At 45.4% G+C, this 16,812-nt stretch overlaps 2 protein-coding genes and 1 long non-coding RNA gene across 4 annotated transcripts in view; 2 read left to right on the plus strand and 1 right to left on the minus strand.

Moving 5' to 3' along the window:
* Positions 1-10,680, plus strand: part of PDLIM1 (PDZ and LIM domain 1) — a 43,273-nt gene extending 32,593 nt beyond the window's left edge. Inside the window, exons 5-8 of one of the 2 annotated variants that reach the window (XM_083440532.1) lie at positions 884-1,189; positions 5,267-5,421; positions 6,924-7,038; positions 10,232-10,680. In XM_083440532.1, the coding sequence (XP_083296658.1) occupies positions 884-1,189; positions 5,267-5,421; positions 6,924-7,038; positions 10,232-10,418 (763 nt within the window). In that variant the 3' untranslated portion in view covers positions 10,419-10,680. The remainder of the gene's footprint in view (positions 1-883; positions 1,190-5,266; positions 5,422-6,923; positions 7,039-10,231) is intronic. The other variant, XM_083440533.1, reaches the window with a different exon arrangement.
* An 845-nt stretch (positions 10,681-11,525) lies between these two features.
* The window catches only part of HELLS (helicase, lymphoid specific), a 34,249-nt gene continuing 28,962 nt past the window's right edge, over positions 11,526-16,812 (minus strand). The window contains exons 19-22 of the mRNA XM_083440377.1: positions 16,509-16,668; positions 13,930-14,026; positions 13,658-13,734; positions 11,526-12,015 (exon numbers count right to left, since the gene is read on the minus strand). Coding sequence (XP_083296503.1) covers positions 11,921-12,015; positions 13,658-13,734; positions 13,930-14,026; positions 16,509-16,668 — 429 coding nt within the window. The 3' untranslated portion in view covers positions 11,526-11,920. The remainder of the gene's footprint in view (positions 12,016-13,657; positions 13,735-13,929; positions 14,027-16,508; positions 16,669-16,812) is intronic.
* Positions 12,756-13,476, plus strand: LOC310677570. The gene is made up of 2 exons (XR_014511286.1): positions 12,756-12,877; positions 13,325-13,476. It is a non-coding gene; the product is annotated as an uncharacterized lncRNA (long non-coding RNA).

The following is a 16,812-nucleotide window of genomic DNA, read 5'->3' on the forward strand; positions in this document are numbered from 1 at the left end:
CAATCTCTCCCTGCCGGAGAACAAGCCTGCATTCGCTCCATAGGACGCACACACATTTCCCCTCAATTTTTGGAGGGGAAAAACTGCGTCCAATAGAGCGAAAAATACGGTAACTGTACGACTTAACATTGGTGCATCAATCCCCAGTCATTCATATGAAGGGCTCACCCTGACTTCCATTTGTGCTGTGATTTCTACGGTAAAGGTTCAGGATTTCCAGACAGGCACCAAGTAGGGTTTTTGTTTTGTTCCGCCACTTTCCGCGGAATCGGAACAAATGTTAATCAGGTTTGCTGCAGAATTTTCCAATTCAGTGCTAAACAGCGAGTTTTCCCGGAGAAAAACAGCAGGACCAGAAAACAGGCTTGGACCTTTCTTTAGAAATCATGGCACAAACAGAAGTCTCGATGAGCCCCAAGTTGTTCTGTGTTGCATATTGTGCTGACTCCTTGGCTGTGTGGAACTGTCTAAACCAGGCTTCCTTAAACTTGGCCCTCCAGATGTTTTTGGCCTACAACTCCCATGATCCCTAGCTAGCAAGACCAGTGGTCATGGATGATGGGGATTGTAGTCTCAAAACATCTGGAGGGCCGAGTTTGAGGAAGCCTGGTCTAAGCCGTCTTTTCCAAACGTGGGTCTCCAGCTGATTTTGGACTACACTTCCCACCATCCCTGACCACTGGTCCTGCTAGCTTAGGGATCATGGGAGTTGTAGTCCCAAGAGAGCTGGAGACCCAAGTTTGGGAAACCCTGGTCTAAACGAAGCTGGTTTAGGGTTGCGATTGATGCTGTAATTAATTTATGTCCTTTCTTCCCTGCCCCCATGGCAAATTATCATCCTGAACATACCCCATCCTTTTTAACACCCTCCTTTCGTGACCAGTCCTTTGTCACCTGCTGGCGGGTTCAAGGCTCCTTTTGCATCGGTCTATAACCCGCTCCAGACCTCTTCCTCCTCCCCTTTACGAAGAAGGCACAGTACCTCGTCCATCCCCAGCCAAATCCGAGTAGGGCCCGGACAGCTCAAGGAAGTTGCTCAGATCTGCCCCAGCAGCCCTGTGGAAGTGGACGTGCCAGGACTCAAAGTGCGGCACGTACAGTTTAACTCTCCTTTACAGCTCTATTCGCAGAAAAACATCCTGGATTCTTTGCAGGGGCAGATCTCTTACGTTAGCCCCACCTTCCCCAGGTAAATTTGCCTGCCTCACATGCCGTTGAATTATCGTCCCTGTGCACATTCACTTTATGCATCCTTTTGTGTGCATCCATCGCTCACTCATTGCGGTCGATTGTTGCAAAAAACAACAACAAAACTCTACATCCTTGTGATGGATGCACCTCCTCAAGCTGAGATTTGGGGTTTCTTCTGAAGTAACGTTTTGGAGATTCCAGTCAGTGGAAGGGGCTCACTGTGGTGTAAATATGCTGGATTTGGGCATGCTTCTCTAATATTCTTTTTTTGGGCGGTGTTGTGTTCATCCTTTACACCCCTGTTCATCAAGGATCACCTTATCCCTCTGTTAAATATCTGCTCTATCCCTCTGCTCTATCTGAAACATGAATCAAAACAATATTTTTAAACCATCCAGTGTTTCTAATATGAAACAGAGACAGTGTAAAGTTGCAGCATTTAATAATTAACACATGCATTTGCACTAATATTGCATTCCTATTTTGTTTGAAGAAATGGCATTGTCTCTGAAGTTAGGGAGAAACAGTTATATTTACATTGAAATAAAATCACAAGGACTGTCAGGGGTTAGGTTCCTATTCTGTGAGCCCTCTGGGGATGAAGAGGCAAGGGATGTTGACTTCAGCCCGGTACTTATAAGGAGGCTAATAATAGCAGTTAGTAATAATAATCTGCTCTTCTGCTAAAAGTACACAGGGTGGTATATAAAATAAATGTTTTTCTGATTAATTTTATCAGAAAAAGTACATGCCAAAAAACCAATTTCTGGAAACACTTAGAGCCAAATTAGAAAGAGAGTTGTCAGTGTTCTTTTATACATTATGAATGCTGTAGCACTTAGTGAATCCTATATTACTTCTGTTAAGTTGTGGGTGAACATATCAGATGACACAGCGATTCTTCAAACAGCTCTTGTTTATTCACAGGCCAGAACAGAACTGAACTGAAGGGTTCAGTCAGCCTGCTTATATAGAGCTCCAGTACAACGTAACTCTAACAATTTTCTAAAACTATCCAATCACTGAACGTCACTTTCAATCCCTTATTTGCATAACTATCTACAGTATCCCCCTGCAGGCCCAGGGTGAGAACTTCAGTACATAACACCCTCCATCACAAGATAGTGGTATTTATTAAATTCCTATTTGGCCCTTCATCCGAGGATCACAGGGTGGCATACAATAGAAAAACACAAAAATACACAACATGGTAGCAAGCAAAAACAATACCACTGTCAGTACGGAGAGCCTTTCAACATGCAAACGTGGTTTCTTGTGCCTGAACCTAAAACATAATAGGATAAGAAAAGGAGAGAGCAAGGTCTGGATCAGGGAGAAATTTGAGCGTGCAAATTACCTGTGTATGAGCCCGGGGGAAATACTTTGGTGAGGACGACAACGTTACCTTGGAATTGGCCCTTGATGCATGAAGCCTGTCTCAGTAGCTTTTCCCAATTGCTCGTTTTTCTTCTCCTGTCGTGCATGGTTCAGGTTGGTCAAACAGGCTTTATTCACACAAGCAGGAAGGATCTGTTCCATGGAATGTGTTGGATTTTGAACACCATCGCTGTGACCACTCTAAATGCTTTTTGCGCATGCTCTGTGGCTGCCCATTAGCTACAAACAGGCCAGTTCCACTTGTTAGAAATAAGGCATTGTAAGAGACAACTGGGATGCGGGTGGCGCTGTGGGTTAAACCACAGAGCCTAGGACTTGCCGATTGGAAGGTCGGCGGTTCGAATCCCCGCGACGGGGTGAGCTCCCATTGCTCGGTCCCAGCTCCTGTCAACCTAGCAGTTCGAAAGCACATCAAAGTGCAAGTAGATAAATAGGTACCGCTCTGACAGGAAGGTAAGCAGCGTTTCTGTGCGCTGCTCTGGTTCACCAGAAGTGGCTTAGTCATGCTGGCCACATGACCCGGAAGCTGTATGCCGGCTCCCTCTGCCAATAAAGCGAGATGAGCGCCACAACCCCAGAGTCGGCCACGACCAGACCTAACGGTCAGGGGTCCCTTTAAGCTTTACCTTTAAGAGACAACCTGGCCTTTAAAGAAGCAATAGTGGAATAGAGAGATGGTTGAAAAGCTTTAGATATTCCAAATGTAGAAACCTCGTTTTCTAACGGACTAAGAAATTTCAGAAAACCTTCCATTTAAATGTGGAGCTCAACCAGCAGGAAACAAAATAGCCTTGATCTACAGTTTGCAGAATCAGTGCCTTTCCTCAGCCCAGTTTGGAAGCAAGATGAGCTGGGAGAGAAATATTCCAACCTGCTGAGCATGAAGGTATTGTGGTGTGGGAGAGAAAGAAAGATGTTTTTCTCTGTCATGGATGCTTTGGGTGAGATTCTGCAATGCAGGGAGTCCCATGCAAGCTTGCAAGTCTATAATTCTCATTCATATGCCTCTTGATGGTAAAAAATTCACTCTACAGCCCAAACATATGTCTAGTTCTGACCCGGAAAATTCTCTGAGGTTTAATTTCCGTGCTTTTGCACATTGATCCCGATGTTATCTTCAATGACCGCAATTAGTTAGGGGTTGCTTTTAGAGACTGCAATTAGTGACTGCTAATGATAGTTCTGAGGGGAAGGAATTGGTGGTGGGTCATCATTGGAGCACTGGATGAAGTTTTGAAGGTACACCATGCAAGTTAAAACAAAACGTGATTGAACCTCTCCAGATTTAACATATTGCGGTTTGTGTATCATGTTTTAAAGCAATAGCTTGTCTTTTCCGTGTTTTATCTTGAATGAAATGGTTATATTTTTAACTTAAACAGCACCTCCACCTTAGGCCCACTTGATAGTCGTGAAATGTGCTGGAAATAATGTGCATTATTTCTGGCTCCTATGCCTAATGGTGAAAACTCATCTGAATAGGCAAGGCAAAATGGAATGTCTGAATTGCCTCATGGACCTGGTTCAAACGTAGTTCATCACTCGGATGAACATGAAGCGAGTCATCGCAGGTCAAACCCTATTGCTCTCATATTGCCTGAAGCACAGATGTTTCTACATGAAGCCTGTTACATGTTCAGCCACAGCCCAGTCAAGTGATATGCATGAATCAGCTCTTATTGTTCCTCTTGTCTATGTCTCTCACAAACAGCGAGTCTCGTGGATCCAGTGTGTGGGGCAGCCAGTTATGCACACTTATTCATGTTCATTATGTTGTGCTCATCTGCAGTTGTGCAGCTTAAGCCAGTCTTTTGTTTTGTGAATGGTCTGCTCGCTTGGGGTGAGTGGTAACGGCTGCCTGGGAAAATCTGATTAGCCAACGTCACCTGTCTTATGCAGTGTGTGTAGCCTATCGATAACCCACTTGTCGAACGCGGGTGGCGCTGTGGGTTAAACCACAGAGCCTAGGACTTGCCGATCAGAAGGTCGGCAGTTCGAATCCCCACAACGGGGTGAGCTCCCGTTGCTCGGTCCCTGCTCCTGCCAACCTAGCAGTTCGAAAGCATGTCAAAAGTACAAGTAGATAAACAGGTACCGCTCCAGCGGGAAGGTAAACGGCGTTTCCGTGCGTTGCTCTGGTTCGCCAGAAGCGGCTTAGTCATGCTGGCCACATGACCCGGAAGCTGTACGCCGGCTCCCTCGGCCAGTAAAGCGAGATGAGCGCCGCAACCCCAGAGTCAGCCACGACTGGACCCAATGGTCAGGGGTACCTTTACCTTAACCCTCTTGTTAAAATAAAAGTAATAAAAATTCTGGAGATATTCTAATTCAGAGTCCATTAGTTTGGACCCAGAGAGACCAGTAAACCTGGACCCCACAAACCCAAGTGGTAGGCATCACATATTATATTCTGGAAGCACCAATAATGGGGGGGAAGTAACTTAAAAGTAATTTTAAAAGGGGGAATACCAAGAAACTACTGTTAGGAGGCAATGACTGGCTTTTCCTGCATTCGGTTATAGATTTAATCTCACTGCCGCTTGTTTGTGCAAAGACACTGTCCGTCTCTAGTTGTTTCACTCTGTGTCTTAAGTTTTCTCTTACCTTAAAACAACAAAAATGCTGTTAGCAGATCTCTCAACACTTCATTCATTAAATGCCTTTAATTTTTCCTTAGCTTGGAACAACTTAACCAGCCTGCCGGTAACTTAGTGATTGACAGAGACTCTGAGGTCTACAAGATGCTGCAGGAGAACCAAGATTCTGCTGAGCCGCCACGGCAATCCACCTCATTCTTGGTGCTCCAAGAAATTTTAGAATCTGAAGAGAAAGGTAAAGGGTGTGTGTGTGTGTGTGTGTGTGCGCGCGTGCGTGTTGGTTTTTAAGAAGCAAGGACTGTTAAGCTCAAAGACTTGGCTGGAAATAATAGAGGGAATAAGAAGAAGCATTTGATCCTTATGACCCTTGCTCTGAACCAGCCCCCCTGTGGGACACACATGTTGCAAAGTTACACTGATGTTCTTAAAAATAGCAGCTGCGAGGAGGGAAATCAGGGGCTAGAGGGCAGGGAAAGGGTTTAATCTTTCCACACGGTAGTCCCGGTGGAAATTGCCTTCCCCTCGACCCCCAAGAAACGGCAATTTGGCTCAGGAGGGAAGCTCCTTTTTAATCACGCTCATCAAACCACATTCCTTATAGGGATTATAAAGGAGTGCTTTAGACTTCTTATGGGAAACAGTTCTCAGCTAAGTCGTTCTGGGTACTTATTATGGAGGGAAGCTGTTGAATGTGGGATAGATGCAAGATTGTTTGATTTGGTGGGGGAAGCCGAGCTGGGAACGGAGGGTCAAAACTGAGCAGTGAAAATTCACCAACATCTGCACTTCCGACATGGGCTGCCATACGGCTGGATTTTCCCAGACATTTTGGCAGTTTCCACCCGGACACCGTTTACAAGGGCCAAATCTCGGCTATGTTCGGAAAATTCCAGACGTATGGCAACCCAATACAAAACCAAAACACCCTTATCTGCAATAGTATTCCTGTTGTAACCTATGCAACATTTCAGTCCTTCAAAACCACTGCCAAAAGCCACCGGGGTGGACTTCAGACTTTCAAATTTCAGCAACATCTTGTGTGAGGCCAAAATTTTATTGGACATGCATTTATATATCTATCTATATATCTATATCTATCTATCTATATTTAAAAAATAATATTTATTACTTTTCCAACAATTTAAACACTACATAGAAGAAATAAAAATGGACAATACAATACAAAAACACTACATAACACTATAACACCTAACACTAACACATTAAACTAACAGAACAAAAACAATTTAAAACACATCAAACAATTTCAGTATCTTATCTTTCATTCACTTATTTCAACGACCTCCTCACACCTCCCTTTTTGTATTCCACTTCTATTAATTATTTCAGCAATTCCTTTCCATCTTCCTCTGTTTTCTATCCTATAGTTATCTTAAGACATTCTAACCTTATTTTTCCCTTTGACACTCTATTATAATCTATTTATACTTAATTCCTTATAACATTTCTACTAAAGCCATATAACTTCATTCCAACTTTGTTCTAACATTCATTAATTTTACAGTATTTCTGTAGTCTTTAAACTTTTTCCAACCTTCTTCCACCGACTCTTCTTTTTTATATATATTTTTTTACTTCAACATGGTGCCAGGGAAAGATCTCCAATGATGCTATTTTATTTCCTAAGCAGAAACCACGGCCTGTATTGTTGCCTTGATTTTATACACAAGACAGTTCTCCTAATCCGTAATAATGGTTGCTTTAAAATACTTACAGATCCCAATAAGCCTTCCGGATTCCGAAGTGTGAAAGCACCAACAACCAAAGTCGCAGCATCGATTGGAAATTCTCAGAAGCTTCCTGTCTGTGATAAGTGTGGATCTGGCATCGTGTAAGTAGCAGAATGAGCAGTCATTGGAGACTGCAGTTGTGGAGAGGCTGTAGTTCAGGCATAGGCAAAATTGGCCCTCCAGATATTTTGGGACTACAACTCCCATCATCTCTGACCACTAGTCCTGTTAGCTAGGGATCATGGGATTTGTAGTCCCAAAACTATCTGGAGGGCCAAGTTTGGCCGTGCCTGCTATAGTTTGAGGAAAGACTTTTCAGCTTTGAGAAAATGGTTAAGGGAGGGTTGTGGTGGAAGTTTTAGTATCAATTAGCATGTGAATGGGTAATCATGAACTAAACAACAGCCAAATACTGCAGCAACTGGGTCTTAAAGCAACATGAACTGGCCATTATTACTCATGAGTGTAGCCTATTCATGTGATCTATGGAAAGCAGGGGCAACTAGCAATGTGTGCTTTTTTGCATTTTGTACAGTGGTACCGACGCGGGTGGTGCTGTGGGTTAAACCACAGAGCCTAGGACTTGCTGATCAGAAGGTCGGCAGTTCGAATCCCCACGACGGGGTGAGCTCCCGTTGCTCGGTCCCTGCTCCTGCCAACCTAGCAGTTCGAAAGCACATAAAAGTGCAAGTAGATAAATAGGTACCGCTCTGGCGGGAAGGTAAACGGCATTTCCGTGCACTGCTCTGGTTCGCCAGAAGTGGCTTAGTAATGCTGGCCACATGACCCGGAAGCTGTACGCTGGCTCCCTCGGCCAATGAAGCGAGATGAGCGCCGCAACCCCAGAGTCGGTCACGACTGGACCTAATGGTCAGGGGTCCCTTTACCTTTCTAGTGATACCTTGGTTTACAAACTTAATCCGTTCCGGAAGTCCGTTCTTACACCAAGGTGTGCTTTCCCATAGCAGCAAGGGACTCAATTTACAAATGGAACACACTCAACAGGAAGCGAAACATGTTCTGCTTCCAAGGCAAAGTTCACAAACCAAAACACCTACTTCTGGGTTTGCAGCATTCTTAATCCAAGTTGTTCATAAAGTAAGCTGTTCTTAAACCAAGGTACCACTGTATAAGGTTATAAACTTCATTAAGGTAAAGGTAAAGGTACCCCTGCCCGTTCGGGCCAGTCTTGCCAGACTCTAGGGTTGTGCGCCCATCTCACTTAAGAGGCCGGGGGCCAGCGCTGTCCGAAGACACTTCCGGGTCACGTGGCCAGTGTGACAAGCTGCATCTGGCGAGCCAGCGCAGCACACGGAACGCCGTTTACCTTCCCGCTGGTAAGCGGTCCCTATTTATCTACTTGCACCCGAAGGTGCTTTCGAACTGCTAGGTTGGTAGGCGCTGGGACCGAACAACGGGAGCGCACCCCGCCACGGGGATTCGAACCGCCGACCTTTCGATCGGCAAGTCCTAGGCGCTGAGGCTTTAACCCACAGCGCCACCCGCGTCCCTTCATTACCGTATGCCTATTTCATATGGTGTTCTTTCCTGGTCTCCCCAACTTGTATCACATTTACAGCCCTCCATGAGGGCAGAGGTCTTCAGTCGAGAGCTTCCTCTGCTCAAGGAGGCTGCCCTTCCCTCTGGCAGGTCTGTGGCAGCAGATTTTAATTTTTTTAATACACGCCCCTATTGCGTATTTGCCAGCACCTCTTCCAAAAGATCTGCATGGTAGCAAATGTGCCATGCAGCTGTGGTGGTGGCAGCAAAACATTGGGCAGGCAATTCAATTTCCCCGCCCTGTGCTTCAGTGCTGAGCTGATGTAATATTTACTGTATTAATTGTAATATTAATATTTGTGTTCTGCTTTTCCAACAATAAATGTTGGCAGAGCCGCATCTGCTAAATGGTTTTAAGCTTTTGCCAGAACAGCACCTCTTCCAGATACGATGAATCATATTACAGTGGTACCTTGGGTTACATACGCTTCAGGTTACAGACTCCACTAACCCAGAAATAGTACCTCACGTTAAGAACTTTGCTTCAGGATGAGAACAGAAATCGTGCTCCGGCGGCACGGCGGCAGCAGGGAGGCCCCATTAGCTAAAGGCCCAATTAGATTAAAAACAGTTTCATGTTAAGAACAGACCTCCAGAACGAATTAAGTACTTAACCCGAGGCACCACTGTACTTTTCTTTCTTGAGAAGTAGTTGCATGGGTCATGGCAACTGAGAGTAGCCGCCGGGCCCATATAACACTGGTCCTAAAAGATCCACACTGGCTCCCAGTATGTTTCTGAGCACAATTCAAAGTGTTGGTGCTGACCTTTAAAGCCCTAATGGCTTTTGCCCAGTATACATGAAGGAGCATCTCCACCCCAATCCTCCAGCTCCAGCGGCCTTCTGACAGTTCCCTCACTGCGAGAAGTGAGGCTACAGGGGACCAGGCAGAGGGCCTTCTCGGTGGTGGCATCCTCCCTTCAGAAGTCAAGATGAGTAACTGTATAACCTTTAGAAGATATGTGAAGGCAGCACTGTATAGGGAAGCATTTTAATGTGTAATGCTTTATTGATAGTAATTTATTATTTGTACCCGACCCATCTGAGTTGCCCCAGCCACTCTGGGCGGCTGCCAATGTTATATATATATAAATGTATGTTTTTTTATATGTGTTCTAAGCCGCCCAGAGTGGCTGGGGCAACCCAGCCAAATGGGCAGCAAATAATAAAATTATTATTATGGGTGCCCCCAAAGAATCCTGGTTATCTTAGTTCAAGAGTGATGAAAGTTATTAGCAGACCCCTTTCCCCCCACAGGCCCACAATTCCCAGAGCGGTTTAACAACGAACCCCTATTCGCAGTAACCTTTAATCCAAGTTATATGACCTTCCTACGGATGCGGGTGGCACTGTGAGTTAAACCACAGAGCCCAGGACTTGCCGATCAGAAGGTTGGCAGTTTGAATCCCCGCGACGGGGTGAGCTCCCGTTGCTCGGTCCCTGCTCCTGCCAACCTAGCAGTTCGAAAGCACATCAAAGTGCAAGTAGATAAATAGGTACCACTCCGGCGGGAAGGTAAACGGCGTTTCCGTGCGCTGCTCTGGTTCGCCAGAAGCGGCTTAGTCAAGCTGGCCACATGACCCGGAAGCTGTACGCCGACTCCCTCGGCCAATAAAGCGAGATGAGCACCGCAACCCCAGAGTCAGTCATGACTGGACCTAATGGTCAGGGGTCCCTTTACCTTTTTATATGACCTTCCTGAATTTTGATCCTGGTACTGTTTTTCTTCCCAGAGGTGTGTTTGTGAAGCTCCGGGAGAAGCATCTCCACCCAGAGTGCTACGTGTGCAGCGATTGTGGAACAAACCTGAAGCAAAAGGGGCACTTCTTTGTGGAGGATCGCATCTACTGTGAGAAGCACGCCCGGGAACGGGTCACCCCGCCTGAAGGATACGATGTGATCACTGTGTTTCCAAAATGAGTGTTTTCCCAGCACTCTACCAGGCACCACTGTCTTCTGCCTCTGAATTCTCCTCGCAGTCACGGAGGCTCAGTGAGGCTTTTGCCAGTGGACCTTTTTAGTAAGTGAACCACTTCCATTTTTATAAAGAAAATCCGCTCGGTCGGAGGGAATTGCCCCTCTTTTTGATAATGCAACTCTTCTTCCGCAACTAAAAATCGGATGTCAGAGGCCAAGCCACACGATTGTTCTTTTTCTACTCAATAAAAGGAGCTGACTCAAACCACTGTCTGCATTGTGTTTGAGTTAGCATTGTGTGGACTAGATGCAGAGGAAACGGGAGTATACACCAAAAGTACTCCTGTCTCAAAGTTAGATTTTTAAGAATCCAGGTCAGCCAAAATATTGCCTCTCCCGCACCAGTGTGCTTTTCTGCTTCCCACTTTGATATCATTTACACAAGTTTCTTGCCAGGGCTGGGGGTGTGTTGCATGATGTCTCAGAGTTCTGCAGTCTGTGGAAAAGGCTTGCTTGCTTTAGTTTCCCATGGTGTGGTTTTATAAAAAGAACTGCCTGTTCCCCGTATCCTTCTGCTTGCCTTTGTTTTTTTGTTATTGCTGAAACTGAACTGTTTCTGAAGCAGTGCTTTTAAGTACTTACATTCATTCTTTTGGTGTGAAATACTATGATGCAACCCTTTTCTTCAGACTCGTGCCAAGGAAAACACACTTCTCACTGGGCATAGCAACTAATTCCGTCTTTGAGCAATAACACTAGGTATCTAGATAACAAAACATTCCACCCCCCTTCCCCCAGTGGTTTGATAGCAGATTGTTGTAGAATTGGCTTTTACCTAGAGCAGTAAGGGGAGCAACTTTGCAATTTACTTTCATCCCTGAGTGCCAAACTGGGAGCAGGAGCTGAGTTTCCCATCCTAAGGAGGTAACCCTGAATTGTCTCCCCTGCCTTGATAAATTTCTTTGGCTCTTTACTATCAGTTGGTACTTTTACACCAACCATTACTGACGAGACCGGTGTACAATTTCAAGCTGGGGGTTATTTTTTGCAGTGCTTCTAGGAGACAACTGAACACGTGGATTTGCAGTAACTCTGCTACCTTGCAAGTGCTGCTTGTTACAAAACAATTTATTTAGCAAAATTATCAAAAACTGAAGTCATACAGGTTTGGACTTTGAAACAAAATACATCGACCAAATAAAACTATAGTTGAGGGCAAGGAGTAACCATACTGAGAAGTAAAAAAACCAAAAACTCCAAATCCTACCATTTATCAGAACTTCCACAGGAAACTATAGTAGTCTTTAGCTTTCCAGTTTGTACAAAGTCAGAGGATCTAAAATCCAAGGGGAGTCCAAAAGCTCCCTTTTCACATCTACACTTAGTAATGTTTAGCCTTATTTTCTTTCTGAAAAATGATACAACCAAAACAATAGTCTGAAATGCATTTCTGAACTCTTAAGAACAAAGCAACTGTAAGGTTACAGTCACCAGCTGCCTGTATCTCAAAACACAGTCTCCGTGATGACATCTTCAGTGTTTTCTAAAACCTTGAACGCTCTCATTTTCTCTTTAAGTTGCTCAGAAGTTTTCATTTGGTCTAGGGAGAAAGAAGCAAGACACACAGTTTAGAGCACCTGCCTTGAACTGGTGGAACGGGAAATTGGAGTGGGTTGTGGCCTGATCCAAGGTGGGTCGCAACAGGAGTGCTATCGTGCAAAATATATGGTGAATGATTAAGGAAAAAGTCCCCAAAATGCATGTTTAGGTTAAAAGTAGGCCCTAGGTTTGAAAAGCTTGAAGATACCTGTGTTCAGAAAAACTAGAGCCTCAGTGAACAGCCAGGTTGTTCTTTTTAAACCAACCTAGCCCTCCCCCAGTAGTCATGTATGGAAGTGAGAGCTGGACCATAAAGAAGGCTGATCGCCAAAGAATTGATGCTTTTGAATTATGGTGCTGGAGGAGACTCTTGAGAGTCCCATGGACTGCAAGAAGATCAAACCTCTCCATTCTGAAGGAAATCAGCCCTGAGTGCTCACTGGAAGGACAGATCGTGAAGTTGAGGCTCCAATACTTTGGCCACCTCATGAGAAGAGAAGGCTCCCTGGAAAAGACCCTGATGTTGGGAAAGATGGGGGGCACAAGGAGAAGGGGACGACAGAGGACGAAATGGCTGGATAGTGTTTGCGAAGCTACAAACATGAGCCTGACCAAACTGCGGGAGGCAGTGGAAGACAGGAGTGCCTAGCGTGCTCTGGTCCATGGGGTCACGAAGAGTCAGACACGACTAAACGATTAAACAACAAGCCCTCCTGTATAAAAAGACCATGCTCTCTGAAAGAACAGAGCCATTTTTTGTCTTGTGTAGTTTTAAACTCTAGCATTCTTTTTTGATAACACAAACAAACTGACAATTATTCAGTAGTAAGAATCGGACTTAAGTAGCTAGGCCAAAAGTTACCGTATTTTTCGCCCCATAGGACACACCTAGGGTTCTTTTGGGGGGAGGGGGGAATAAAGAAAACAAATTTATTCCCCCCCCCCAGGCACGGGGGCTGGTGCGGGTGAAGCCCAAGCTTCCCCCGACCCCAGCCCTCAGAACAGCCTGCTATTTGCAAGCCTAGGGAGCCGCGCCAGTCTCCCCAGGCTTGCGGAGAGCTGCGCGAAGCCTGGGCGCGCTCTTCAGCGCACCCGAGGCTTCGGAATGCAGGCAACTCTACGCAACCTTTGGGAGCCCGGCGGGTTGCGCAGAGCTTCAGCCTGGAGAGTGAGAGGGGTCAGCGCGCACTGACCCCTCTCGCTCTCCAGACTTCAGCGAAAGCCTGTATTCGCCCCATAGGACGCACACACACTTCCCCTTCATTTTTGGAGGGGAAAAGTGCGTCCTATAGGGCGAAAAATACGGTAAGTCACTACCAACGCAGTTGTTTCTCTCCTAGCACAATTGCTGCAGAAAAAACTGCTCCTTTGTGGCAAAACCATGCCTAGGTATCGGGAGTTATCAGCTGCACATTTTGTGCTAAGCAACTTGCACAGTAAAAACATAGAAACAAAAATATTTGTTTCTATGATAGTTGGCCAGAAGCAGCAACAGTCAATTGTAATTGGCGGATCCCACCTTTGCCTTAAGGAATTGTATCTCTCAGCTGGGAGAGTTCATGCTACACACATAGGTCACATTTGAAGCTCGTTTCTGGAGAGAGATTCAAATGAATAGAAAAGACACGGATATATATACTTACCGATAAGGTCACTCCTGTCCAGCAGTAGCTCTAAATCTTTGTCAGTTATTACTTTTTCTCTTGATCCTTTAACCTCTCTACAGATGGAAAGTAAGTGTGTATTAATTTCAGATAGCTGAGTTCCAGTGCAACCATACTTATTTACTTGAAACTAAGCCCCGCCATTAGGACTGCAAGTCATTAAAGCACCTCCAACATATAAACCCTTCGTTAAATAAGCATAATGCATTTTCGCACATAAACCAAATGGTTTCTTTGTAAGTGAGACATACCTGTCGTAGTCCCTGGACTGTAGCAGCTCCATTAATTCCTTGGGGTCCAAGCAACTCTTCGACTGGTTTATTCCAAATTTCCCACCTTTAAACTGATCTTGAAGTTAGACAAGGGGAAAAAAACATATTTGAGAGAGAAAGCACTGCCGCTTGGGCTTTCTGGCAGTATTAAGAAACATCTGGCCACGACACTGGTACAAAAGCTATTAGTTCATAAACGTTCTGTTCTCTGCACATTCCATTTTGTCTCGTTGCACACAATTATGGATCAGAGTTTTCTGAAACATTTCCCAAACAGGTTTGCGACGTTACATTCAGTACAAGAAAACTTACGAGTAAATTGATTTGACAGGCATGTTTACGTGGTGAAAACACCATTAGATCCCAGTTGGGACATGGGTGGCGCTGTGGTCTAACCCACTGAGTCTCTTGGGCTTGGCGATCAGAAGATTGGCGGCTCGAATACCTGTGATGGGGTGAGCTCCAGTTGCTCTGTCCCAGGCTCCTGCCAACCTAGCAGTTTGAAAGCACGCCAGTGCAAGTAGATAAATAGGTACCGCTGCAGCAGGAAGGTAAACGGCATTTCCATGTGCCCTGGTTTCCGTCACTGTGTCCTGTTGCGCCAGAAGTAGTTTAGTCATGCTGGCCACAGGACCTGGAAAGCGGTCTGTGAACAAACAGCGACTTCCTTGGCCTGAAAGCGAGAGGAGTGCCGCAACCCCATAGTTGCCTTTGACTGGACTTACCGTAACTGTCCAGGGGTCCTTTACCTTTAACCTAGATCCCAGTTGCTTTTCGCCAACTTGGGCAACATTCATGATGTTACACGGCAAGACCTGGTCTTGCTAACTCATTCTCCCAGCTAGGTTTGTACAAGTAAGATCCCCTAGGAATGCAAACGTTTGACACGCATCTTTGACCTACAAAAGGAGAAGAGCCATCGGTGCAAAACGGGTGCTTTTTATGGAAATATTCCCTCTTGGCTAACCCTCCAGGGGCTGCTGGCCGGTGGCGGCCAAAGATGGACGTGCCAACGCCCAAACGTATGAAGGAAAAAGGAAGTATAAACTCCAGCCTGTCACTGTTTCCATCAGGTGATCATTGGTTTAATGTCCTGTTGCTTTTGACACCTGGGCATAACTATTTATAGACGCAGAGTAATAGGAAAAATGCAGAGGCACCTCCCTGCTTGTTCCTGTCCATCACAACCGACACATATCCATTACGTTCCTGCATATTTTCGAGGTGCTGCCTTACAGTCAAGATTACTGGAAACTGATGGTGCCTGGATACGGCTCTTTTTCTCCTTTTTACTTGCAACCTTGACTCAGCTTATCACGGAGGGATCTGAGATTCAGCTCCTTTTAGGAGACTGCCATCAACGAGTCATCTCTCTGCCCACAGAGCAGCACATCTGAAAGCCCCCGTCCCATGTAGAATCCGCACACCAGCCCTGCATCTCTCTGGCGACAGCAGGAGAGACAACGCACATGGCAAGGAGCTTGCAACAGCCCAAGCTTTGATCTCCATTACAATCGGACGCCACCTGTTTTCTTCTGCCTTTCAACAGCTTGGATGGTGCCTCTCACCCAACACGCTGAGTGCTAGTTAGCACCATCAAGTGGGCTATAATCTTATGAACACAAGGCAGGTTTACTTCCAAAATCATTTTGTCTCGCAAGTCCCAGAAGCCAGGAAACACAGCAGCAAAACTCTGCTCAAGGCGGTGCAAATGGCAATAGCCCTTGTGGCAAAGCAGTAGGCAAAAGCTCTCTTAAGTGTGCGGAAAGGATTCATCATTTGTTGCTCTCAATGTAAGCCGATTTAAGCCTGTGGGTTCTACCACGGTACACAATCCAATGCATAGCCAAGCAAAGTTATGTACAAGGCGTGACCAGAAAGTTCGGTGAAAGGTCACAGAAATCGGGCAGTGAGAAATAATTGAATATACAATTGGCATCGGAAACCCATGAAATGCTCACAATTGTGTACAGAGATGAAGGTGTGCGAGTGGTTTAAGCGTTTCCGTGAAGGGTGGCAAGCCATCGAAGATGACCCTCAGTCTGGCAGACTGTCGATGAGCAGAATGGTGGCAAATGTCGACAGAGTTCCTGAGTTATTGATATGTGATCAGCGTTTGTCCATCCAAATGATGGTGGAAAAATTGCATATTCTGCGTGAAATCGTTACTGAGTCATCCCACCCTCCATATTCTCCTGATCTGGCCCCACTGGATTTCTTTCTTTTTCCAAAACTGAAATTTGCACTGCAGAGATTTTCCAACGTTCCACACGTCCAAGCTGCTGTGATGAGAGAACTGAAAGCAGTACAAAAAGAGGACTTCTTCAGAATTTCCAACAGTTCTATGAACGTTGTCAACAGTGCATTGTATCAGAGGGGGCCTACTTTGAAGGCCTGTAAGGTATGTATGTTCGAATATTTCTCGCTGTGCGATTTCTGTGACCATTCATCGAACTTTCCGGTCATGCCTTGTACATTTAGAGAAACCACATTCATAGCTATTAGACCAAGAAGGAAAACCTATCAATTTTGGTAAGAAAAACGAAGTCGCTACTAACTTTTGTGGATAATCAGCTTCTCTAACTTCCTTTTGGCAGCAGCTCTCTCCACAATCTTCTGATCAATGGTGTTTGCAGTTACAAAGCGATAGACGACCACCGGCTTTGTTTGGCCTATTCGGTGACATCGGTCTTGGGCCTGGAGGTCAGACTGAGGGTTCTAAGAATGGGAAAGAAGGGAAATGAACTCCAGAGATAAAATTAAGGGGTTTGTTTTCCTTTTCTTGCAGGCAGTGCCAGCTTTCCCAGAAGAAGTAGTTCTAGCTTTCTGCAAGTTTGGGGTTAAGGAAAAATGTATGAATAT

This window comes from Podarcis tiliguerta (assembly GCF_965153285.1).
Source record: "Podarcis tiliguerta genome assembly, chromosome: 5".
Classification (NCBI taxonomy): domain Eukaryota; kingdom Metazoa; phylum Chordata; class Lepidosauria; order Squamata; family Lacertidae; genus Podarcis; species Podarcis tiliguerta.